The sequence below is a fragment of the Phaethon aethereus genome (genome assembly GCF_964289735.1).
Source record: "Phaethon aethereus genome assembly, chromosome: 1".
In the NCBI taxonomy this organism is placed as follows: domain Eukaryota; kingdom Metazoa; phylum Chordata; class Aves; order Phaethontiformes; family Phaethontidae; genus Phaethon; species Phaethon aethereus.
The window spans coordinates 210793101-210818682 of NC_138575.1; the positions used below are offsets into that span (position 1 = coordinate 210793101).

The 25582-nt window shown below is 48.8% G+C and overlaps 1 protein-coding gene across 3 annotated transcripts in view; it reads right to left on the bottom strand.

Moving 5' to 3' along the window:
* Positions 1-25582, bottom strand: part of AMOTL1 (angiomotin like 1) — a gene marked incomplete at both ends in the record, with an annotated part of 71808 nt that overhangs the window by 28362 nt on the left and 17864 nt on the right. For 2 of the 3 annotated variants that reach the window (XM_082007156.1, XM_082007157.1), the window contains 3 exons: positions 2935-3217; positions 15415-16294; positions 18474-18620. In XM_082007156.1, the coding sequence (XP_081863282.1) occupies positions 2935-3217; positions 15415-16294; positions 18474-18620 (1310 nt within the window). Of the gene's footprint in view, positions 1-2934; positions 3218-15414; positions 16295-18473; positions 18621-25582 lie in introns of those variants that run through there. The other variant, XM_082007158.1, reaches the window with a different exon arrangement.

Here is a 25582-nt window from a genome sequence, read left to right on the forward strand (position 1 = left end):
GATTAGTTACTCCAGTAACTGCATCGTTTCAGCTACTTGATTCTGTCACAGCTTTTTCTTTCAATCAGTGTGTTCCCCACTAGCAAAAGTTTTCTCTTCCTATAAGTAGTTAGAGGCTATATTCAAGCTACCTTGCATTGCTCTCCTTGACCATTCAAGCAGATTGAGCTTCTCTCTCCTTGAAAGGAAGGTTTGTCTTAGCAAAAATAATTTTTTAAGCACTTCCTGAATCCTTAACCACATGATCCCAACCAGACACTGTGCTCAGCTGGGTGCCCTGACACCCACTGGTTCCTGTGCCTCCCTTCTCCCGGGTGAGCCAATACCTGCAGGAGAAGATGCCTGCTCCAGAGAGCTCCTACCACAGTGAAGCAGATTTGCCAACATGGCAGGGGGCTTCCACAGCCCAACAGTCCTGCCCAATGCTGCTGGTTACCACAAGGGCCCTGCTCTGCCCATTATCTGCCATTATTTCCCAAAACATCACCACATAGGTCTCCTCCAGCAAAGACTTGCTGCAGGAAAAGAAAGAATCTCCATCGGCACTGAACAAAATTAAAGGAGAGCAGAAAAACATCCATAAATTGTGTCGGTGTTTCTCAGCAGCTCTGGGATTTCCTTCTCCTTCCCTCTATGGAGGGGAAAAAACAGTTCAGCCTCTTCTCTGCCTGGTAGCTCCTAGAGCCAACCCACTCAAACAACCCACACACACGGTATGGGGAAGAGCCAGCTCAGCCTGGCAATTAAACTTCAGCAAGGTAACACTGCCCAACAAAAAACAACAGCAAAAAAAACCAAAAGATAAAGTAATACTTTGCTTTTGCAAAAAAAAGCTCAAAATAAAGTGTGTACAGCCCCTCTTCCCCCGCCCAACTCTTTTTAGGTAAGAAAACACAACTTGTTGAACAGCATAGACATTAATCACCACCTTGTACCTCTCTGCGAAAAGTCTGTTCAGACATGAATGAAAATTTGACAGCCTTCAGGGCTGATCTGTTCTTACGAATGCCCAGGGAGCCCTCCATGTCAAGCTGATTTTCTCTAATTTCTTCTATTCTGTAACGAGTAAAAGTGATGGGAGGGTAGCTGTACCTAGAATAAACTTGTTATGCACAGACAAAAAGTACTCCTCCTGACCCTTCCACTTCCAGTAAGAAGGAAGTATGTAATTTAACTCATTGTCACGTTTTCAGAGGTGATGTTCAGCTGAAACTGTGGGAACGAAGGAGGACCTGCCCTGTCCTTGTGTTCAAACACAGAAAAAACAGCATGGGAGCAATACTGTGTGTTAAGGTTTTGGTTCAGGACACCTTCCTCAAGAAAGAATGCACTTCAGCATGTGTTTCATTTTAATACTCAGCTTACATTCCCCCAAAGTCAACGGGACGTGAGTCCACACTCTGTTGACTAAAGCGAGAGTTCAGCCCATGCTTGAATACCTTTCTGTTGGTGTCTGATGCAATCGACTCTCGGGGCATCCAAGATAAAGAGAGCGCCATTTCCAAGAGTGTAAAAGGAAATCAGAATGTTTTTAGGGCATTGCACTCAAATACCTTTTACCGAACAACGCAGCTTTTGTAAAATTAATAGCTGGAATATTTCTTTTTGCCCATGAAAGCCACAGAGAAGTCAGCGTTAAAATCTTTGCAGATGTCTTCACAAACAGTTAACGTTGCTGCAAAAATTTCTCAAGTAAGTTTAGGAAATCCTGTGAATAAACTTAACTCATCTGGTTGCAGAGGAGGAGGCTGCAAAAACAACAGCAGCTACAAAACAACAGGTCTTTTTTCTAACCTGTTTTAACAGATTTGTCACAGATTTTTCCCAAAGCTGAGGCTGGGACATGGTCTCTCAGAGCTTCCTCTCCTCCTGTGAAGGATGTCTCCAAGAACACCCTGATCTTCTGAACACAGCACAGAAAAAACAGAGCTCCTATTTAGACTCCTAAATTCAGAGAAAAAAGACCTGCAGCCTAAGCCCATTTGTGCATAAGTGGTGGGAAGACATAAATGAAATAGCAGTGTAGAATCCTAAATAACTCATTTGGTCTGGGCCCTTGGGACCCAAAGTCAGCAGATCTGGGGAGCATCTCTGCATTGCCTTCGGTGAGCTCTCATTTTTAAGCAACTTCTACTTTGATTTGATTCTTCATCTTGTCACTTCGACTTTGATTTGATTCTTCATCTTGTCACCCTTGTCAGCCCAGGCAGTGTGCAAGACATTGCCTTTTCCACTGAAAATGCCGGCTTGCATACAGAAAAGAGGGTGCAGGTTCTCTTTGCAAAAGGTTTTTTTTAGCAAAACCTTTACCAAATGGTTCTTTCAGATAAGGGGGCAGTGCTTTTTGAACCAACGTGCTCAAAGGTGGGTGTCTAACATCAGCTCTTAGAAACTCATCAAGCAGTCACTGAAAGCCTCTGAGACAACCAAGTTAACGCATTTCCAAATAACGGGCAACCCCACCGACGGCTGTTACACTTCCAAAGACCATGAAGCGCCACGCGAGCATATGGTGGTGGACAAGACCGCTCAGGACAGATGCAGCCACGCTCTTCAAATGCTTCTCACCAAGCAACTCTACCGCCTGTGCAGATGGTGCAGGACTCAGCTGCACCAGGAGCAAACTCTGCCCATGGAAGACTTCCAGGGAAAGCTCTGGTGAGGCCAGCATGGAAGGATAGAAGGGGAAAGTCCCCAACTGAGAGACATGTGATAGGCTGCCCCATTTCGCCCTAAAGGCAGGGGAGCCCACAGGCCATGGGGCACAGGATTACACTTCTGAGAGACCACAATGGAGAGGTAATGGTTAGAGATGGCCACTGGTGGCAGTCTCCATTGCAGTGGCATGACCATGAAGAACATCTTGGGGGACCCAAATGCAGGAGCATGAAGACGGTTGCCCTGCGCAGGCCCCATCCCCACCTCTCCACATACCTTCTGCAGCTTGTCTGCCTTCTCGTAATACCCCTCCAGCTCCTGCCGCAGCATGTGGTTCTCCTCAGAGAGCATCTCCACCATCTGCTGCGCCCGCTCCACAATGGCAAAGGCGTCGGGTGTCAGCTGCTGGCCTGGCGGTGTTGGCGTCGGTGGCTGGGCAGCGGTGGGGGCCGGCAGTGGGGGCAAGCTGCCCGGGAGCAGAGGGCCGGCGGTGGCCTGCGAGGACATGGGGCTGTGCTGCTGGGCTGGCGGAGGCGGGAAGGGCGGCTGGCATTGTCGGCTGCGGGGAAGCACACAGGGGGAGACATTAGAGCCAGGCGCCCTCAAAATGCACGCAGGAGCTTTCGCCTAATGGCTGCATGGCTTATTAATAGGGTTATAACTGTACGGTTGTGATTCCAGTCCTTAGTCACTCCTAAATACCAACAATCGCAGCAGGGACCGGGTAAATTGTCTCCTCGCCTGCTCTTGACAGTGATGTATACATATGGCACAAACGGATAAAGGAAGCATTGAGTCGAAAACGGCATTTTTGCCTAGGTGCGCAGCTAATATTTCAGCAGCCAGCCAGCCTCTCCCTGCCCCCCCTTGCCACAAACCCCACGGCTGAGAAGCGTAAGCCGGCGGGCTCAAAGGAAGCACAAGGGATGCATTACTCACCCTTCAAACACCACTCCCTGCCTGGAGCGAGAACGGCTGATCGGCCGAATTGGGAGGCGAAAGGAAGTGATGTGAGCGAAGCAGCGTCCCCGAGCGGCTCTAGCAAGCGGCAAAGGGAAGGGCTGCAGCGGAGCTGCTGGAGGCACAGCCCCAGTCAATCACGGTGAGCCACGAAAGCCATCTTCCAGCGCGAGACCTCATTGTGTCACTCCCCAACCAACAGCATCCATCACCCACCAGGCTGATATCGGGGAAGGATAGGAAGTGAGCTAGTGGTGGACCTGCTTGTGGGCTAGGCCTTCTGACAGCGGGTAGCTCTTTCATCCACCCAAGCCACAACTGGCAATGGCTGGAGGATAACCCAGGAGAACATCTTAGCACTGAGGGCAACTCTGTGGCTGCTGGCTAGGTGGGATGGGAGTCCCTCACTTCTGTCCTGCATTCCAGCCCTGTGACCTCGACAAGGGAGATTGTCCCTGTTTCAAAAGGGGGAAATTCAGGCAGGGAGCAGCTCAAAGCTTGTCTGCACCAGACCCATCTCCATCCCTCCATCCACCACACAGGCAGCCTCAGAGCCTCGGCCAGGGTGAGCAGCCCCATGCAGAGCCTTGCTGTGCACAGGCTGAGCCACTCCTCAGTTCAGATGCCAACATTGTGAAATTTCTACACCGTACTTCTCTAAGAGATGCAACACAGACCACATGGGACATCTGTGTCAGAGCCCAGTTTGACTGGAAAATAAGCTAGCTGCTAGACCCCACCCGAAGTTTGCAATCAAGCACCTTCTGAAAGTTGTATTTTAGCTTAACCACAAGCTATTAGGCTTGCTGTAGCTATTGTTGCCTTTATTTCTGTACCCTACACGAGGCAGGAGACCTAACAAATAGATGTATTTACCCCATTTGGCCTCAAAGATCCATGAATGTTATTTTTTAGACAGATTATTTCATGCTACATAAATACATAATAAATATGATTACCATTGTCTTCTGCACCTACATGGCTTCTGAAAGCGGGGTTATCAAAAGCTCTCAGTGTTGGTCTAATTCTACTGACAATAACTCATCATTGCCTTCAACCACAGCAGAATAAAATAAAAAGCTAAGGCAATTTTAAAGCCCTGCCCTAAAAGGGAACAGCACTGCTCTAACAAGCTTGTCCCCACCAAACCACACAACAGTGAGGAAAGCAAGCAATTCAGCTGTATCTTCTTTCCAAACTAGAAGGAAAGCAAATGGGGCCTTACAGCCACCCAGATGCAGCGCACACACAGCCCCATGCTCCCATCCCAGCTCTTGTGCTTTACCCGATGCATCCACTGTGGGATGGAACGGTATTGAAAGGGAGCAAAGACCAGTGACAAGCACATTCCCGAATGCATGCACGCTGCTAACCTGTCCGGCAGCACAGACCCTAGTCCAGGCTTGGCAACCTCGGGAGGAAGATCCCAGACAAGCTTTGTGCAGCCAGCACTGGGAAAACCTGTGCTGAGCTCACCCTGACCTTGAGAGGGCTTTTACCTGCACAGCATAGACATACCCTAGGGCCACGTCTCCCATGTAAATTAAACATCCATGGAGGCAGCTTAGGAGCACAGGAGAGAGGCCGTTCCCTGAGGGCAGGTCCCAGGGCCGGGAGAGTTTGCTCTCAGGCCCAGGCATGTTACCTCTCCGGCAGAGGTGCAGCCTAACAACTTAGAAACTAAAAGCCTACAGAAAGTGGGTAATACCTTCCAAAGGATGGTAAGGAAGGAAGGTGCTATATAACACTTTACATATGGCAAACGAAACCTACAGGTATTCAGAGAGTCATGGAATAGTTTGGGTAGGAAGGGACCTTTAATGATCATCTAGTCCAACCTGCCTGCAATGAGCAGGGACATCTTCAACTAGATCAGGTTGCTCAGAGTCCCGTCCAACACTTGACTTGTCCCGTCTTGAACACTTCCAATGATGTGGCACCCACAACTTTTCTAGGCAACCTGTTCCATTGTCTCACCACTCTCATCGTAGAAAATTGTCATCCTTATGTCCAATCTAAATCTACCCTCTTTCAGTTTAAAACCATTGCCTCTTGACCTGTCACTACAGGACTTGGTAAAAAGTCTCTCTCAATTTTTCTTCTAAGCTCCCTTTAGGTACTAGAAAGCTGCAATAAGGTCTCCCCAGAGCCTTCTCTTCTCCAGGCTGAACAATCCCAGCCTGTCCTCACAGCAGAGCTGTTCCAGTCCTCAGATCATTTTTGTGGCCCTCCTCTGGACCCACTCCAATAGGTCCATGTCTTTCCTGTGCTGAGGGCTCCAGAGCTGGACGCAGCACTGCAGGTGGGGTCTCCCCAGAGCAGAGTAGAGGGGCAGAATCCCCTCTCTCAACCTGCTGGCCACGCTGCTTCGGATGCAGCCCAGGAGATGGCTGGTCTTCTCGACTGAGAGCACACATTGCCAGCTCATGTCCAGCTTTTCATCCACCAGTACCCCCAAGTCCTTCTCGGCAGGGCTGCTCTCCATCCCTTCATCCCCCAGCCTGTACTGATACTGGGGTTTGCCCCGACCCAGGTGCAGGACCCTGCACTTGGCCTTGTTGAACCTCATGAGGGCCCATTCCTCGAGCTTGTCCAGGTCCCTCTGGATGGCATCCCCTCCCTCAGGTGTGTCAACTGCACCACTCAGCTTGGTGTCATCTGCAAACTTGCTGAGACTTGCTGTCTATCCCATTAGTGAAGATACTAAACAGTATTGGTCCCAGTATTGGACCCCTGAGGGACACCACTCATTACTGGTTTCCACTTGGACACTGAGCTATTGACTGTAACTCTTTGTACGTGGGCATCCAGGCCATCCATCCTTATCCATCTAACAGTCCATCTATCAAACCCATATTTTTCCAGTTTAGAGGCAAGGATGTTGTGGAGGACAATATCAAAGGCCTTACAGAAGTCCAGGTAGATGAGTTGTACAGCTTTTGCCTTATCCACCGATGCAGCCACTCCATCCTAGAAGGCCACTAGATTAGTCAGGCATGATTTGCCCCTGGTAAAGCCACGTTGCTTGCCTCTAATCACCTCTTTGTCTTCCATATGTTCTGACATAGCTCCCAGGAGGAACGTTGCAAAGTTTCATCTGCCATGGCTGGTGAAGGTTCTGCTCATGCTGGACCCACTCATCGATGCCTGTGCCTGCACAGTGCACACCACATCAGAATCGTGACAAAAGAAGAGAAAAAGGAAACTGCAGCAGCTACACAAAAGCACCCCTCACTGAACGCCACAGTAGCTGGAGCCAAAACCCACCCCACTCTGCCAGAGGAGAGGATGCTACCACAGCTCTTTCCTCCGCACTGACTGCAGTGATTTGCTATGATGCTCAACATCACCCTAGCGGGACAGGGAGCATCGCAACAGGGAGCACATAATTTTAATTCATAGAATTTTATGTCAGGATGTTAGGCTGCCTTCTTCTCTTGCATCTGTCATCAGCTGTATGGCCAGAAAGGAAAGGAGCGTGCACCCCCGCCCCCAGGCTGACTCTCTGGCTGGTGTAGCTGCACCGTGGACTTTAGATGGTGCTCAGCCAACCCTGGGGCTGCAAAAGGAAGCATGTCATGACTTCCCCTGAAATCCTCTCAAAGCAGTGGGCCCGAGGTGGCCCCAGAGCTCCTGGACACTAGCACTGGGTTAGGATGCTGCTCCCTCTCCACCTGCCTTTGGAGTTTACTGCCTCTCCAGCCTCACCACTTCTGCCTGCTGCTGGGACCTGGCAGCAGGATGCCCTGGGGGGTCACACTGACCCGAGGGCTCGTTTTATGTTCCTTAAACCAAAACCATGTCTCCTAGCAGTGCCTGGTGATCCGAGGCAGTGCAAGCCTGCAAACCCAGGGAGCCCTATGCCAACCTGCTGTGCAAACTGCAAGGACAGCCCACCACGGGCAGAGCTCTCACACCATCCCCACAGTGCCCCTTTCCTTCTGATGCCCCAGCGTATAAAACCCAGTAAGGGACCCTGTACCCTCTGCAGGATTGGATTTTTTTTTCTCAAAAATCTGAACAATAAAGAACATAATAAGTGATGAAAAGAATGTCACTCGTGATGCAAAAGGTACTCCACAAGCACGTGCAAACATAGCCAAGCACGAGGCACCTCCTCAGTGCTGCTGACAGCCATTCTGTGCTTGCATGTTTTACCATGGCAATTAATTCAGCTAAGGGTGAGTGTTTTTGTCTTTAACAAAATAAAGGCCACAGTTGATTTTATGCAAGTAAAATCCCAGCTGTCTGGACACAGTTATACCACTACAAAGACATAGATTTGCTACAAGTACAGATTTTCTCACTTCTTCATGTCAATAGCTTAGAGCAATAAAATTAAATTGATCTCAATCTCAATCAGTGGAGATATATCAATTCTTCTTTTTCATTATGAAGTAGAGCAATCTCTGGTGGTAGATACACTCTTCAAATGCCTGCAGGAACTCCTGACACTGTACTTTTGGGAAATCTGAACCTCCCATCAATTTAACCTTTTCACATGCACTTCAGTCTGTCTAGCTTTACACTACAGAGGAAGGAAAGATCCCTGTGATCTCCATTTTCTTGAACTGCAAACCACTTATTGAGCTACTAAAGACTTATGCCCCATAGCAGCAGCCGGGCACCAGAGTCTCAATAGTCAGGGCCACAGGAGAGATTCTCCAAAGTGTTTTCCAGCTTGGAAACGAAACCGTCAAAATCGACATTACATCTCTTGAAGCACATCTCTTCAAACACAATGAACACATTGCTGACTTTCCTTTTACTTGCTTAATCTGTCCCAATGTAATTCTGACTAAGCCTACTACAGAATCTCCATGCGTATATGCAATAAAATCAACACAGCGATTCATACTAACAAATCAACATTTGTAGAAACAAGAAGTGTTATAACCTCAGCTTAGTTCACATCCAACCTTTCACGTAAAGCTCCAAAGAAACGAAGCAATCGGGATTATCCTGAGCTCCTTCAGACTTAGTAAAGAATGACATTCTCAAAATGCTTCTACTGTACTTTAGATGTTGATCTTACTCTGCATTAGAGCAGGTTAAAATCTTCCAGTCAAACACATTTTCATCAAAAACCATCCTTCTTAAGACCATGGAACTGTGGAACTTTATGAGTTTTGGATATTTCTGCAACACTTCAGCTATATTTCTAATGAAACATATTTTTTTGTTGACATTACTGTAGAAGTAGGGCTCCTATATACTTCTGCAATGCAATGCAATGCAAAGCAAAGAAGAAAAAAAGGAAAAAACCTAATGAATAGGGAGCACCAGGAAGCAGTGAGCCTTTCAAGGGCTACCATGCTAGGGTCACCAGACCTCACTCTCTCTTTTAAGTGATGTATAGCTTGCGATATATATATATTAGTTTGCCATATATAGCTTGCAATACAGTGTCTTCAGCAAAATACTTGACCATGGACTTCACTTTCATGTGAAATCCCTCAGAATTTAGCAAGGCCACCCAAGCCCCTGGATTTAAGCACGGTCTTAATACACCTCTTATACTGGAATGCTTGGGAGCAAGAATGACCAACACAGAGGAATTCTGGGGGGGGATCTGTAGCTGTATGTAGGAATAAGAAACTCTGAAAGGACAATTAATGATAAAGTCCATTTGCTGTTAACCACCAGGAAATCCTAAATACAGAAGAGCTATTGTTTGATAAAGCAGTGCAATATTATGAAGTAATTAAATGAAAATGCCTATAAATGTTCTGGAAAGTAAAGTCCATCTCTGCCCTGCTACAGGTACAATGCAGCTCTCCTGTATGTAGGGATGAAGAGTGGCCAGTGGAGGAAGTTTTTTTCCAACATACCACTGCATTTACATTCATAATCAAAATGCCCTCCTCTAACCTATTTAGCTCACCTTTCTCTGAATGCTCTGCCTTCCTTTGCCTCTAGGGCAGACTGGCCTGCTTCACCTCTTGAAGACTCTCCCAAGGGACTTCATCTCACAACTTCACACACCTACTGTGGATCCTCCAGCTGAGTCAGCAAAGAGAAAGAGGTGTTTCTGGGCTGTGGATCTTTGAAGTTGCCTTAGGCTGTTACCTTACAATGAGAGTAAAAAGTGCATGAAAGGTGCTTATTTCTGCCCATTGACTGGGAGTCTCAAGTCTGGACAATAACCTCAGATCCAGGTATCTACCTGACTTCAACTGATTTCTGCAGTCATGAAGCAGACTTCAAATGCCGTTCTTTGTAGCTGTGCCTAACATAGAGGAATCAGCATTGTCACTGTGTGGGAAAAAGACAGGATCTCGGAAAAGTCAGTAAGCCCAGTCTGATGGTCATGGGGCAAGGAAACACAGTTATACACCCATTATTAAATGCTGATAGAGCCAGAAATGGGAGAAGATATTCAATATCCAAGATGTAGCCCTCGTGGTATACCCTGGCTACAGAAATCAGCAACAGCTGCAGCACCTTGCAAACACAAAGGTTTACTTCAAAACCATTTTGCAGACTTGGACTCACATCTCCAGAGTTCCCTATTTTGTTAGTAATGTTTGTTAATGCTGGGAAGACTTAACCCAGCTTCTTCGGGGGATGATTACATTATCATCTGAAAAGACACACACCATATTAAACATACCCTCTGTAGTTAAGAGAGGGACAGGATATTGTATTTCTTCTCAGGGATCCACACTCAGAATAGATACTCTTTCCGAAGTCCAGCTGACTTCAGCAAGGGAAAAGGTGCCTTCCTCAACCTCTGTGCTCCTAGAGGAACCAACCAGGATAATAACACAGCAGGGTAAAGAGAAGACACGGGCATCACCCAAGCTGTGGGAACGGCTTTATTCCTCTTTCATTTATTTTAATGAAAGGCAGATTAGACCAGAAAGAGAGAATACAAAGCTCTTTTGCAGGGCTGCCAGCATCCACATCAGCTGGAAGTGCAGCCTCCAACCCATGCTCACGCTTGGGCTATCCTCGCAGAGAAACGCCAGCAAAAGTCAGCTTGGGTGTGACAACCCTTGGCTCGGCCACGCTGCCAGCACACCCGCTGGCCTGGGCTGTCTCAGGGAGGAAAAGGAGCTCCTTGTAGTCCCCTCAGCAGCCACAGACATGCGGATGAATGAGTAAATATCAACAGGTTGTCTGAAAACAGTGGTAATGTTGGGGGGGGTGGTTAATACACAAATAAGCAGAGAAGCCACAGACTATTCCAGCAGTTAAATATAGGCTTCTACATCCAGGCAGGGCGGAATTTTATGAGACACATAAAAAACTGGAATATCTTTAAAAACAGCCCAGATTTACTCTTCAGTTGCATGACGTCTTTTAAAATGCATGGATTAAATCAGAATTAAAAGCTGCCTGCATGACTGACTTCTGCATGTAATCACAAATGAAGTCCCCTCACCAAGCAGTGGTGTTTCCAGTTCCAGGCTTCATTTGCATTATATACACTTTTTATTAACGGTGTGGAAAAAGACATCATTCTGGATAAAAGACACCAGGATCTGACAAGGGCCACCAGGAGCAATGAAGAGTATTCATTGCACTGAGTGATCCGGACCACTGCTTAAGCAGGGCATGGAGAAACAATATGGACTTGAGCAGGTCCAAGTTCATCTACCCAGGAATAAATACAGCGCTACAGTAAAAGGTCAGGAAATCCTACCCTGGGCCGTGACTACCCTCACATGTCTGGCTGGATAACAAGCTGGATGGGGAGCTCCTGGGGTGCCAACGTCTGAAACAACAAGTGTTAATGAGCTACGTAAACGAGGAACATTGAGTCGCATTGCAGAAGTGATATTATATCTGATTAGCCTCTGTTTCAGCTGGTACTGCAACGGTGTCCAGGTTGGCTTTCCACAGTGAAAAGAAGGGTTTTGACAACAGTGAAATAATTAAGGGGCTCCAGGCTCTGACTGTTAAATGCGTTAAAGGACCAGTAACACACGGCTCCTCACCGTATCTGACAAAGATATTGTACAATCCCAGCTGGTAACTAGAAAATACAGGCTAAAACAAAGATGCAGATCTGTGCCAGAGATGGCAACTAGTTAGTGGAACAAATCTGTAAAGGCTGTGATGGATTCTCCAGACGGAGAGTGTTATAATCACCAGGACTGAATGTTTTGCAAACTGGAATTAATTCACAGTGTTGTGCAAAAGACCAAATTAGATTATTTCCAAGACCTTTTACCTGACAAGCTGTGACTCTCTGAACATGCACCTAAACAAATTTAGCAAAGACACCATTCAGGAACAGCTGCACATCTAGGAAAGGAAAGGTTTTCTAAAGATTATTACACTTGGCCAACTGAAAGCACACAGAAGTTGTGAGTCAGGGCCCCAAGCATCATGCAACTGGCTTAAAAATACTGATATTTTAAAACAGTAACAAATATCAGTTACTTTTTACTTGCCTTCTGTTTATTTGGCCTTTTAAGCTTCAGTGTTCAAGCTCTGCATCTGTGACATTCATAAAGCAGAGGTCGCTAAGTCTAATTTACATAAATGCTGAGATTACTGCAGCATCACATGACTCTAGGAGGTCTTCAGGATAATACCAAATATCTTGAGATTTACCATAAAGTTGTGAGATTTCACTATGGTGATTATAAAGGCAATATTCCCTTTAGAACCAGCCACGTGGAGGGGAAGAAAAAAAAAAAAAGGGCAAACGAAAGCCAGCAAGTTAAACAGCAGCTGCAGTTATCCCATCTCCTTCAACAGCTCCCTGCCAGCATTTCTGGGTTTCCAGCCACATTTCCCCCCATCACAGAAGGACTAGGGGGGAGTCGGGGATTGACGACCCTAAGGGTCTTTTCCATCCCTGGTATCTGTGGGTGCTTCCTCTGGACCGATGCAGCTCTGTTCTTCTCTCCCCTCTTTCCTGGAAGGCAGAAGCCTTTTGCACAGCCCCTGTACAGAGGCTGACAGGATGGATGGGCTGGGGAACAGATATGGCCAGGACGGAGGGAAGGAGATGCTGGAATATATAAGATTCCCATTGACCATGGGCAAAGTAAAGTTTCCATTAGCTTCTTTCCCAGGCCCTCCAGATGAGATGAAAGCTGGCATTTCTCACCTCACTTGCTCCTCTAACAGAAAAAACAGCCTCTCCAAACCCTACTCTTCCATTAACCTTATGAAACCAGGTAATCACCTACCTTGACCTCTCTTATCAAGGTCCCCCATCCCAGTCTCTAGGATGGTCCTCCATCCCAGTCCTCTAGCAGAGATGGGGCTGACGTCCCCACACAGGTAACCTGCCTTTAGCCTCTCCATAGAGAAGAGTATTTGGGGCAGAGGCCATTTTGTGAAACTACATTTTAACCATGCTCATTCCAAACCTGGGCAAGCCCATCCCGCAACGCAGCCCGAGACGTGCGCAGGGATGCACCGAAGCACAGCTGCCCCAGATAGAGAAATGGCAAGTGATGAGCACACTCGGATTACTGCCACTTCCTAAAGGCTTTTGTCACCCAAATCTTCCCAGGTAACAGGGCTTTAAGGAGATCCTGCAGCCTGTGAGGCCAGTTATAAACTGGCACAGGTACAGCACAGGAGAAGAAACCAAACCAGTTCATACCAATTAAGGACAAGTCTGGGTAACGCCAGCGGTGAATATTTCAGTGCTCCCAAGTAAAGTGAAAGTTTGACATCTCTGTATCAAAAAATATCATAGAAACAAGCCTGAGATGAGGATGAAGGCCACTGCTTTGCCGAGACCAGAAGGCTCGCTGTCTGACATCTCCTGTGCAGCCAAACGTCCCCCCAGCTGCTGGCACTGTGCAAAGCAATAGCACAAGGTACCATCTGCAAGTGGGCAACTGTCCTGCTAGTGCTAATTGCCTCCTCACATGTAGCCAGCAGGAGCACAGAGGGATGAAACATCCCCCAAAATCCGGGCACCATGTGAAAGGATCTAAGAAGGACCTCAAAATGCCCGTCTTCACACCAGGACCCGAAGCCACCTTAGAGAAAGCACAAGAGAGACCATATGCCTTAGACCAAACCTAGGTTTGGTGAAACACCCCCCAGCTATGCCAGCCTCCTAACTTACCCCTGGAAACGCACGGTGGAGTAGCCAGCAGGGATATATGCTGACCGAGCAGTATTAAGATCCTTGCTGAGCTGCAAGAAAGACATCACCTAAGATTTTTTTAAGAAGTGCGAACTGCAGCGGCTCTGCTCCGCCACGCTGCCAGTCCTCTGCTGCACAATGCATCCTCCGGTGCCCCTGCACCTGCCAGGAGGGACATTTCCCCACTGTCATGCAAAGAAAACAGCACACAGGGGTAGCAGGCATCCCCTCTGCAGTGTGATTTGGGGGTTAAACCGTGCTGCCTTACCGGGAATGAGCAGTAACCGCTGTCATGAGCCAGGGAGTTTCTCCCCTCTGCTGCTCAGGTGATCCAGCAGCACCTTGGGGTAAGGCTGGGGGCTGCCCTGTGCTGCCAGCATGGAAAACTGCACTGAAATCAAGGGGTTTCTCAGCATTAACCTTGCTGATCAGGCATCTGGAAAAGGTTTTAGAAGTGGCCTCAAAGCGTTTCCCACTCGACACCAGTGCCATTCCCAGTTAGCTGCAGCACTGCATGCAGCATCCAGGTCTGCTCACTTACAGGGACTCAGCAGAACAGACTCCATGTGTATTGAATCAGCATTTTCCAAGAGTGATAAAAAAACCCAAACCAGCTCCTTTTCTGTGGGGATAAATCTACTTGGTGCCAGAAATGTTTGTTAGTACCCTGAATGGCTGCAGGAGAGCACAGCCCCAGCTCGACCCCATTGCCCTCGAGTTCATATAGCTGTTTCTTAGCATAAACAGAGATTTTTGCTGAGCTCTTAAAAATATCGTCTTGCTCTGAAAAAATTGCATAAACTTTGCACAGTGGTAGGCTGGTAATCAAAACACACATGTAGCTGAAGGAAAGCTAGCAGGCACTCAGTGCGGGCCCTCCACTTGTCCCAACTGCCTTGCAACATTCACCAAATTTCCAAGTGCCAAGTTCCTCCCCATCTTGACACAAAACCCATCACTTTTGCAAATACTGAAAGGCAGAGTGTTCGCTCCCTCATTTCATGCCTTACGAATTTTGGAAGGGATGTGTGGGGTCAGCTGTGCTATCTTTCCTCTGTGCCTGCACTGTGGCAAAGTAAGTGCATGCAACTTAAGTCGATGCTGACAAAAACCTTTAGGAGTTTTGGGGTCAGAAAAGACCTAATGAGGCAGCTTGCAACATGAAAACAATCCACAATCAAACCAGACAGCTACAGCCTTCGAAATCCAGCAAAATACTGTCTGGGAGGTCAAAGAGACAGGGGTGAGACAGAGAAACACTTGCGTTTAAGTATGGGAAGGAAAAGGGAGCCCTCAACGCACAGGCTCACCTCTGAAGGCGGCAATCCTGCCTGGGCGCTGGGCAGGACCCCTGCTGTTCACAGGGGCCAGCGCACAGTAAGTAAATGCTCTGGATTATTTTTAATGCGCTTGGAATAAACCCGTGCTCACAAGGAGGCCGGGCATGAGGGGCCTGGTACGGTAAAAGCCCCACATGAGCTCCGCTGGGAACATTTAAGTGGGGCATAAGCAGCGTATATGCTTTACACAGCCCTCCTGGAGATGCGGGTGCCTCCGCCAGCCGTTCCGTGCAGGCCCGGACGCGGGGCTGTGATGGCCCCACTGCCTGCCTGAGGCTGAAGCTCACAGGGGCTGCATCTACATGAGGCCCAAGCCCACAGAAGATGGCTCCTCCAGCGAGGGCAGGATCAGGCCCCTCCAGCAAACCCACCCCCCTTGACGGCCATTACCTGCTGACCCCATACTCTGGAGGCGGCTGGTAGCGGACGAGGGCCACCTCTGCCCGGGCAGGCTGCGGGACAGCGTAGGAGACCTTGAGGACATCCTGCGCCGGCTGCTCGCCGTAGAAGAGCCCGTGCTCCTGTGCCTTGCTGACGGGGGCTGCCGCCTTGCCTTTGTAGGGGTACTCGGGCGGCGGCCCCCGTGGGTCTGTGGCCTTGCTGGGCAGCGGGGCCGCCTTGAAGCCCTTCCCGCCCCCCGGGGCCGGGGGGTGCTGCTTGGCCCCATTCCTCTCCAGCGAGAGCTGCATGATCCTCTCGCTCAGTGAGCGGACATGGCCCTGCTTCAGCTCCTTCAGCGCCTCGTCCTTATGCGCCTGCCCACTGTTGGCCCGGTTCACCGTCGGCCTCCCCTCCGTCCTGGACTTCTGGCCGGACGCGCCATAAAAACCCGGCGTGGCAGCAGCGGCCGGCGTCTGGCCTCGGAAAAACTGAGACTGGGCCTTGGCCTCCTCGTAGGTGGGGAGCTCCTCGGTGCCGTGCGGGGGCTGCGGGGCCCGGGGCTGCTTCTCCATCGCAGCACCGTCCCCCTGGTGCTCCTGCCCCTGCGGTTCCTGCCGCCCCGACGGCTGGACCATTGGCGGCTCTTCGGGCACGAGGTTTTCTGCGGAAGAGAGAGTGCTGGCAGTGCTGTTGGAGGGGCCGGCGCTGCCCGTCGCCTGGTGCTGTATGGCCAGCAGGTTCATGTTCTCGCTGGGGTTGCCATACCTCAGCCGCTCCTGGATCAGGCGCTGCAGGACGGTACCGGCTGCCACCTCCTCTGCCCCTCGCATCTCCGCCTCTGGGACCCGGCGGAAGCTGGGTGGGCGCAGGGGGCAGAGGGCCTCCTCGGCTGGGCAGGGAGAGAGAGAGGCAGCCATTAGCTCTGCTGCCCAAGAGGTCCAATCCCCCCATGTTCTCCCCTCCTACACCCCACGGCTGTGACCCCATGTCCAGGATGCACCCCTGGGGCAGTGCCCTGCCAGGGTCCCCTAGGAGCTGAGGGGACATGGCTGGAAGCCACCAAAGGAGGCAGGGCACTTCGCCCCTGCTCATCCCCCCACCCGGAATTGTGTCTGCAGTCACCCCTAAAAACATATTCCCGTCCCCTTCCTGGCCCTCCCCTCCATTATGATAATACATTATGATAATACATCCTATATCCATGGCTCTGAACCCCCTCCCAAGTCAGTGAGTGGACACGCAATGTCACAGCGAAACTTGGTCTTTTCTAAGATACGAATGGGGTAAATCTCCCCAGGAAATGCCTTTCACGGCTTATAGAGGCAGCCTGCATGGCACTACTAAACGAGACGCTTCATTTTTGACAGCCAAAGTTAGATGAGTCAAATCCCCTCTTAAGTGCACTGCCTGCCACCATAAAGAAAACACAGAATGTATCGCAGAAAAACTCTGAAATGACACTGAAAATAAAAAGGTCCTAAAAGTGTCATTAAAGAGCAATCTGTGCCCTGCCGTCTTCCCGTAAAACTGCAATTTCCCTTCTGGCCAATAACACTATTTCTAAGGGAATCAATACTAACTTTTGTAATTTTGCTGGGTGAGTACAAGGAAGGTGTTACGGTCATAGATGTAATGCCAGTGTTTTTAAAACAGCACAGACGGATCAGCTACATAACCCTAACACAGGCTACTGAGGTCATTCAGAGGCAATGGCACCACTTTTGCACTATACACACAGCAGAGCTTGCCCGGAGCTATGCATCTAATGGCGGTGCAAGATGCCTGCCTGAGCAGTGTCTGAGCCCAGAGGGTTGCTCCTGAAAGACCCCAGTGCGGATAAAAGTGAGAAAAAGCCGGCAGCTCTGGCCAGAGCCCTCCCACGCCCCTAGGCAAGAAGGAGATGCTGTTTTCAGTTCACTTTTTTGAGGTCATTCTTGGCAACTTTCTCTCTCCTGCTGTTTCCAATTCTCAGAGGAGTTCATCAGAAGGACTTACATTCATTTTTTGGCATTTGAAAGTAGTTAAAAAGCAAACTTTCTCTTGAGGTCTGGTATTTCCCTGAGGTTTCATCAGTTACTGCACATGCTGTGGGATAACTTACATACAACCCAGAGGAAGAAAAGCCTTTGACTCTTGACTACGAGAGTTTCCACTAACATTTTTGTGGCAAAGCCTTAAAAATGATTGTGGGGCTTGAGGGGCAGAAGAGATTCCCAGGTTGTTTCACTACACACCTGCCCTACAAAATATAGTTTACCTGCTTCCCCTGAGACACTGTTATCTGCCGGCCAGCCTGACTCACTGCAGTTGCAGCCTGGCCAACAGCTTTCAGAGGGTCTGTCAGCTTCCCAGGCTGGTGTTTGAGCCAGCAAGACGCACAGACACGTCCATCCACCTGTCTGCACAACAGCCAAGTATCCATCTACTTTATATGTCCCTGCAGTAACAGTAAACTCTTACTGTTTTATTCATGTTATCGCAGTGCACAGAAGCCTCACCATACTGGACATTTTTGTAGACATCAGTAAAAGTCTCCCTAACGTACCAGAAAGCTCACAGCCTGTGTTGTAAGACTATGCCGGAGATAAAAGCCTGAAGCAAGTGGATAAAGGAAATGTCACACAGTCAAGGCAGTTCTTTATCATATATCAGGATTTTCGCCTCTGTGATAGTCATCTCTCTGCATCCTTATATGTGGCAGATGTATTTTAGTTGCCTATTACTGAGGTCCAAAAGGATTGACCACAGTGAGCCTTCCACAGGGTGCCTGCGGTCCTGTTCCATCGACAAAAAGCCACGGACCTCAGCCCAGCTGAGCAGTGAAGAGCAGCCATGGCCCGAAGGACAAGCAGAAACGCTGCATCCTCCACAAGCACAGGTGACAAATCATGGTGGGTCATAACACTCAAGTCAAAGGTAACTCCCCTTTGACTCTACCAAGGACGAGAAGCTGGCCTTCAACTCTGTAAATACTATTTGTAAATGGTCTAAACTGCTCAATTTATGCTTCAGGAAAAACCTGGAAGTAAATGTGGTGGGTTCGTATGGAAGTGTGGCCACATACTTACCAGCTTTTTCTTTAGTACTGATCGCTTCAGCTGTTAGCGGAGAAACTTCATGCCTGCCAGCAAACAACTGGTGATCCTGGTAAAGAAAGACAGTGTCTTCCAGTACCTGGCCTGGGCTAGTAGGCTTGTAGCAAACAGATGTGGAGCCTGCAAGAAAGAAAAATGGGATGTCAGTAAATAAACCACTTGAATAACAAAATATAAAGCCATGACTTATGACAGAAGTCCAAAAAGTTTTCTTGAGCATAGTTAGGCATCTGAGAAGCCTGCTGAGGCCACTGAGGCAACTACCTCTGCTGTCTTCACCATCCAAATAACACATCAGCTTTGAGGAACAAGAGGCAGCCAACAAGTCATCAGTGCTGTTCCATGCACTGACCCAACATGGCCTTTGAGGTGCCCAGATCAAATACAAAGTGAGGCTGGCACAGCCCGGCTTCTAAGAACTAACAGTGACAAACTCACAAACCAAGGCACGGCCCTGGGAAATGAAGCCAACAGGGACAGAGTAAAACTGAAAGACGGAGAGGATAAAAAGAAGGAAGGGTAGGTGAGGACCCAGCCACACTTCAACAGGGCTAGCGTCTGGGAAAGGCTTTACCACAAAATCCATTCAGTAACAGAGAAAATTACTGAGACATAAAATACAGTCAACGCTATCAAGGGAGAGAGTTTATAAATCACTTTGTCCAGATGTTCTTAATATAGCAGGGAGAGGATGTAGCTGAAGGGCCATGGGAACGTATCCAGCAGACTGACTGCACAGGAGCCGCACGCCCGAACTTCAGCATCCCACAGACATTGACGGCTGGACTAGTCCCCCAGCTCCTTTCACAATCAGTGAGCAGGAACAAGCTCTCCTGGCAAGCTACAAGGGCCATCCTAAATCTGCTCTCAGGGATGACTTTCTCCAGTGGAGTTTGTTTTAACAAGCTCATACAAAATGCATCACAGCAGTGTTAAGACAGGAATGACATCGGCTCGACCCCACATTTCAAGAAAGACACAGACAGACTGGAGAGCGTCCAAATGAGGGCCAGGAAGATGATCAAAGGGCTGTAGAACTTGCCCTGTGAGGAAAAGCTGAAGGAGTTAAGTCTTTTCTCATTGGAGAAGAGAAGGCTCAGGGAGGGACCTCATCACAGTTTTCCAATACAGCTACAAAGAGGACATAGGCTGTCTCTTCACAAGAAGCTACATGGAGAAGATAAGGGGCAACAGGTACAACGTACACTAAGAAAGGGTTTATCTTGACATAAGAAATTCTTGACAGTGAGAACAATCATTCACTGGAACAACCTCCTCAGTGACATGGTAGAGCCCTCATCACTGGAGATTTTCCAGATGTGATCGGACAGGGCACTAGATAATCTCAACTAGGCTCCCGTTCCCACAAAAGGTTGGACCAGATGATCTTCTGAGGTCCCTTCCAACCTGGGCTGTTCTATGATTTTCCATTTCCCACTTATTTTTCAGAGCACTATTTTATTTTTGTAAAGAGAAGGCTCTTTGAGGTCCAAACCTTGGAGGTGAGCATTTCCTGGCCGCAAGTACCCTGGTGCAGCAGGGACACAGCAGAATCACTCTCCATTTACATCACCAGTTGCCATAGGTTTTAGACTACAGGAATGGCCATCGACCTTCAGCACGGGCCACTGCCAAGGGACTTGCTTGAGCAGGACGTAGAGGGCTCACAGTGGCACCAGTGAGGTGTCCACCCAACCCATCAGAGGATCCATCCAACCCAGTGCAACAGGAAGCCCATGAGCTCAGGGACCACAAGCACCCTGCTCTGCAGGAAAAACCATCAGCCAGGGACAGACTCATAGAATCATAGAATCTCTGGGTTGGAAAGGACCTTTAAAGGTCATCTAGTCTAAGCCTCCTGCAACGAGCAGGGACATCTTCAACTAGATAGGGTGCTCAGAGCCCCGTCCAACTTCACCTGGAATGCTTCCACGGATGGGGCATCTACCACCTGTCTGAGCAACCTCTGCCAGTGTTTCACCACCCTCAGTGGGAAAAACTTCTTAATTATACCTAGTCTAAACCTGCCCTCTTTTAATTTAAAAACATTACCCTTATCCTATCACTACAGGCCCTGACAAAAAGTCTGTCCCCATCTTTCTTATAAACCCCCTTTAAGTACTGGAAGGCTGCAATAAGGTCTCCCTGAAGCCTTCTCTTCTCCAGGCTGAACAACTCCAACTCTCTCAGCCTGTCCTCACAGCAGAGCTGTTCCACCCCTCTGACCATTTTTATGGCCTCCTCTGGACCTGCTCCAACAGGTCCATGTCTTTCTTGGGGCCCCAGAGCTGCATGCAGCACTGCAGGTGGGGTCTCACGAGAGGCAGAATCCCCTCCCTCGACCTGCTGGCCATGCTGCTTTGGATGCAGCCCAGGAAACGGCTGGCTGCCTGGGCTGTGAGCACATATTGCCAGCTCATGTCCTGCTTTTCATCCACCAGGACCCCCAAGTCCTTCTGGGCAGGGTTGCTCTCCATCCCTTCATTCCCCAGCCTGTACTCATACTTGGGGTTGCCCCGATCCAGGTGCAGGACCCTGCACTTGGCCTTGTTGAACCTCATGAGGGCCCATTCGTCGAGCTTGTCCCTCTGGATGGCATCTTGTCCCTCAGGCGTGTCAACCACACCACTCTTGGTGTGGTGTCATCTGCAAACTTGCTGAGGCTGCACTCGATCCCACTGCCTATGAGGGACACCACTTGTCACCAATCTCCATCTGGACATTGAGCCATTGACCACTACCCTCTGGATGCCATCATCCAACCAATTCCTCATCCACCCAACAGTCCACCCATCAAATCCTCACCACCTGATTTGCACTCAGCTAATTGCATGCTCACTGGCATATATCACACAGGGAGGCTGCTTTGCCCTCCTTATGTACTGGTCATCACTAACCCCACACCCCTGCATGGAGCAGGGTAGCAGGAGGGTAGTGGGGGGCAGGATCCAGTCCGTCCTCTCTACAGGCATGAAGATGCAGATACTATTTTCTTCTGTGCCCAGAGGAGAGAAAATAGGCATTTCTGCGAAATGTTAATGAATTCACCCCTTCACCATTCATATTATGCATGAATGTGCACGGCAGTTATCTATATTTGGAGAGCGGGAAGGGAAGATTGCTCACTTGAGTAGATCTAAGCCGAATATATTTGTGAAAATGAACGTGGTAGACTGCTCTGGAATTCGTGCTGATGCTGATACAGACCCAACAAAAATCTCAAGAACCCTAATTTCCAACATTATCACCTTATTCCGGTACAGAATAACATTAAGGACACCCTGCACTGCTCCTCCACACATCATCCTGCCTTGGAATCGGGAATCCTGTATGAAACAAGGGAGTTTTGAGCCTGGGCTTGTTTTATGAATAAAAAGTGGGCTGGGGTGAAACAAAGAAAAACCACACACCCAAGGAATTCGAATGGTTTCAAGCATTACAGGCGACTTGAACAGCCCGCAAGTACCAGCTCAGCCTCACCACTCACCAAAGAGAACTGAAAAGAAATAAACTGTTATAACTGTTCACTCGCCTTCTGCGTTTTGAGTCTGTAGGCACCCTTGGATCACAGTTTCAAATTTTCCAAGATGCAAAATGGAGAATAAAGACTTGAGGTTTTTTTGTGTAATAAGAGCAGAAATTCTCACCTAACCACTTGTCTTTGGGGGCTGTGGTCATGGCGAAGCAACGTTGTACTAAAATCAGGACTGGTAAATGCTGGTATCTGCCAAACTGCTCAGTTGCCAATCCCTGTTATATCAAAGTCAAAATCAAGTAGCTCCGACCCAGGTATAAACCATTGCACTTTGCTGTACCCACGTTGATGTTTTATCATCATAAAATCATGTAATGATGTTTTATGATGTTAAAAATGATGTAACAATGTTTTATGTTCATTCACAGTAGGTTTTAGCCAAACATCAGCTGTAACTGGCACAAGAAGCCAGTTTATGTGTAAAACAGGTAACAGCTCATGAAAGATCAGTGCTTGGCCTGTGGCCACAATCCAGATCATGGGCAGTAACACAACACTTGAAAGCTCAGTGAAGCCTCACGAGCCATTTGGAGCAAGGCACGAGCCTTTTTTCTGTCCTCCCTTGCTCTCACTGGAGCCTCCCAAATCCCAGCTCCCCTCTCCGGAGGTGAAGGGTTTGCTAACGCCCAGCTCTGCTGGGGTGCAAGGCTCCCTTCTGATGCTCAGGCACCTGCTCCTGCCCCAAACCTCCCCATTCTTCTACGATGCTCACGAAAAACGCAATTTCCATCCCTAAAACCGAATGCTGGTGCCAGAGCAGTGGTGCCCAGGGGCCAAGGGTAAGCAGTCGGTTGAGAGCAACCTAGGATGGAGACCATCACCCCTCCAAGGACATGTCCCCAAGGAAGGGCTTTCTACCCACATCCAGCCCAAACATCCCAAGCCACAAACCACAGCTGCTGCCCCATGTTTTGTTGCTGCTGCTGCTGTCAAGAAGAGCCCACCCCATCACCTCCGTAGGTGCCTGCAGGCAGCTGCTGGCTGTGCTGTGCCCTCTCCTCGCCCCCTCCCAACAGCAGGTAAGCCCCCTTGGCCCCAGCATGCCAGGATACAGCCCGGTCCGCAAACATCAACTCTTCAATTGCCACATATGTGGTGTCTCTCATAGCCAACCCTGTAAGACATCACATTTGTGGCGGGGTTCGGTCCTTGCTGAATTGGGCAGCTGCTCCAGGCCTTCATTTCTGCATCTCTACTGACTCTGCCACATCTAAGTGATTGCCTGACACCAATTCATTTGTTTTTTCCTTTTTTTTTTTCTTTTTTTTTTTCCTTTTTTTTTTTTAAGATAAACATGCATTATGTCATACAGAAGCAGATATATTATCCTGGAGGGTCACTACACAGCAGCACAATTCATTTGAAGAGTCAGAACTATTTCAATGAATCATTTGCCAAGATTAACACCAGACAGTCAGCAAGGACCCAGAGACAGAGGAGCAATGCTTAAATACATCCAGTTTCTGATGTGGTTGCAGTCTGGTTTTGAAAAGGATCTAAAGCAAAACCTCATAGGAAGCTCATTGCTGTGACATTACAGGAAAACCACGGTTTTAGAGCAATAACAGCATCCCCAAGAAGCAAATTTCCTCCTCAGAAAAATAGTCAGAAGATGGTTTTCTTGCAGCCAGACTGTCCTACTGCTCTCACCTTCAGTAAAACACCAAAAAATGCCCATTCAAAGGCAGTTTGCTGCTATTTAGAGGCAACACCTTGAGACAATGCCCAGGTGACAAGTTTCTGTGTCGCACCCTGTTGCCCGCACAGGTACCACTCTGTGGCACAGCCCGCGCTGCCGCCATGTACGGCTCCTCCTCTGCCACCCAAAAGCCACACAGCCAAATTAAAACATGGAGCTGTCCTCCAAAATATCCTGTTCCAATTTGTACCCTACTGACTGAGCAGTTTGAAAAAGACCAAGGCATTTCAAATGCCATCCAAAGCAACCATCTGAAATTAAAAAGTAAGTAAGGTGGCTTTACACTTTCCTATAAACTCTGCCGTGGTTTGTAAGGGAAGTCCAAAAATGACAGAAGAAAAATGACATCACTTCCAAGCCCACATCTGTCTTTCTGTCTCATAGCCAAGCCGGAAAGGAATATAAATACCTTATTCCACATTTAAAACATTTTCCCTGCCCTGTCACTGCATAAAAATCTCAGGTCAACAAGAAAGGAAAATAATTATTTAAGGGAAATAACGAAAGGATGGTCAAAGTGCTCCAGGGTCCCCGGGACTGCCCGAAGGCTGTGCCGTGAATTCTGCAATGTGGATCCATCAGTCCCTCCAGTTGGTGCAGGAACCCTCCATCGAGGCTGGACATCCCTCCATGTGCATCCCGGCCGTGAACCTTAGTAGCTCTCCCAGGCATCAGCCTGGTTTCAAGAGGGGGTATGGCCGTACCCCAGCCACACCAGCCGTGCCACTCTCCCAAGGCCGAGAGGAAGATCTGGGTTTCCTTCAGCTCAGAAAAAAGTAACTCGTGTGTTTGTACCTTCTTGGTTTAGGTACAAAAAGTGGAGACAGCACTTCCAACAGCCTCACAAAGGATGCTCCCAGTACCTCTCCTCTGGCGGCACTGGGACTCCTTTGCAGCTCCGGCGCCGACGAAGTGCAGGGGCTCAGGCAGACGTTGGTGATTGTTTCCCATCAGCAGCTCCCCAGTCAATGCACAAGGTCACTTCTGGGGTGGCCAACTCACCCCTGCAGCCCGTAATTCTGCTTGGGAACCCCGCATTGCTGCCAGGGCTCCTGAGCCCGGCAAGGACTGAACAAGCATCGCTAATATTATTTTCACGGGAGCAGAGCAATGTCTTGCAGGACAGAAATCCAACCCACGTAACGCACACCAGATGTGAGCGAGCAGCACCTCTCGTTTCCCACATGAAAGCCGGGGATCTACCACATCAGAGCTGCGAGAAGCCTCACCCCTGTGCCTGGCAGGATTCACCAGACCGAGCCCCCCGCTGCCGCTCCCTGCTCTGGGGAAAGAAATCCTCATCCCAGTATTAGCTCCGGGATCCACGTTGTGCTATTCCCTTGATCAAGAAGAGCTCCTGGAGCCTCCCAGCCTGGGTACTGTCATTTCACTCTCCAAAAAGTGCATCGTCCAAGAAAGCTCTAAAAAGACTAATGAGAAAAGGCAATGGAAGCAGTCAAACCCCATCTCTCCTAAGGAATCGTGCTAACACATCCAAATTTAACTGCCTACAAGGACGAACACTTTCCGTATATTTTCATATATGCTTCCTCTCAGCAAAAAACAAAGCAGATGAGCAAAAAAAAAAAAAAAAAAAAAAAAAATCTATGAGTGAAGCGAAGCAAAGGCTGCTTGAAAGCGGCTCCCAAACCTGGCATGAGATCAGTTGGATACATGAAAGAGCGGAGCCAAGTCCGTCTGCCCGGGAGATCACCCACGGATGCCCGCGCCTCCACACCTTCCCGATGGAAATCGGGTGAGCGGGCGTGTGGGGGCAAACGGTGCTCGTCCCAGCTCTTTCATCTCAGATGGTTACAGGTTTTCTAACTTTAGAATAATGTGCTGGTT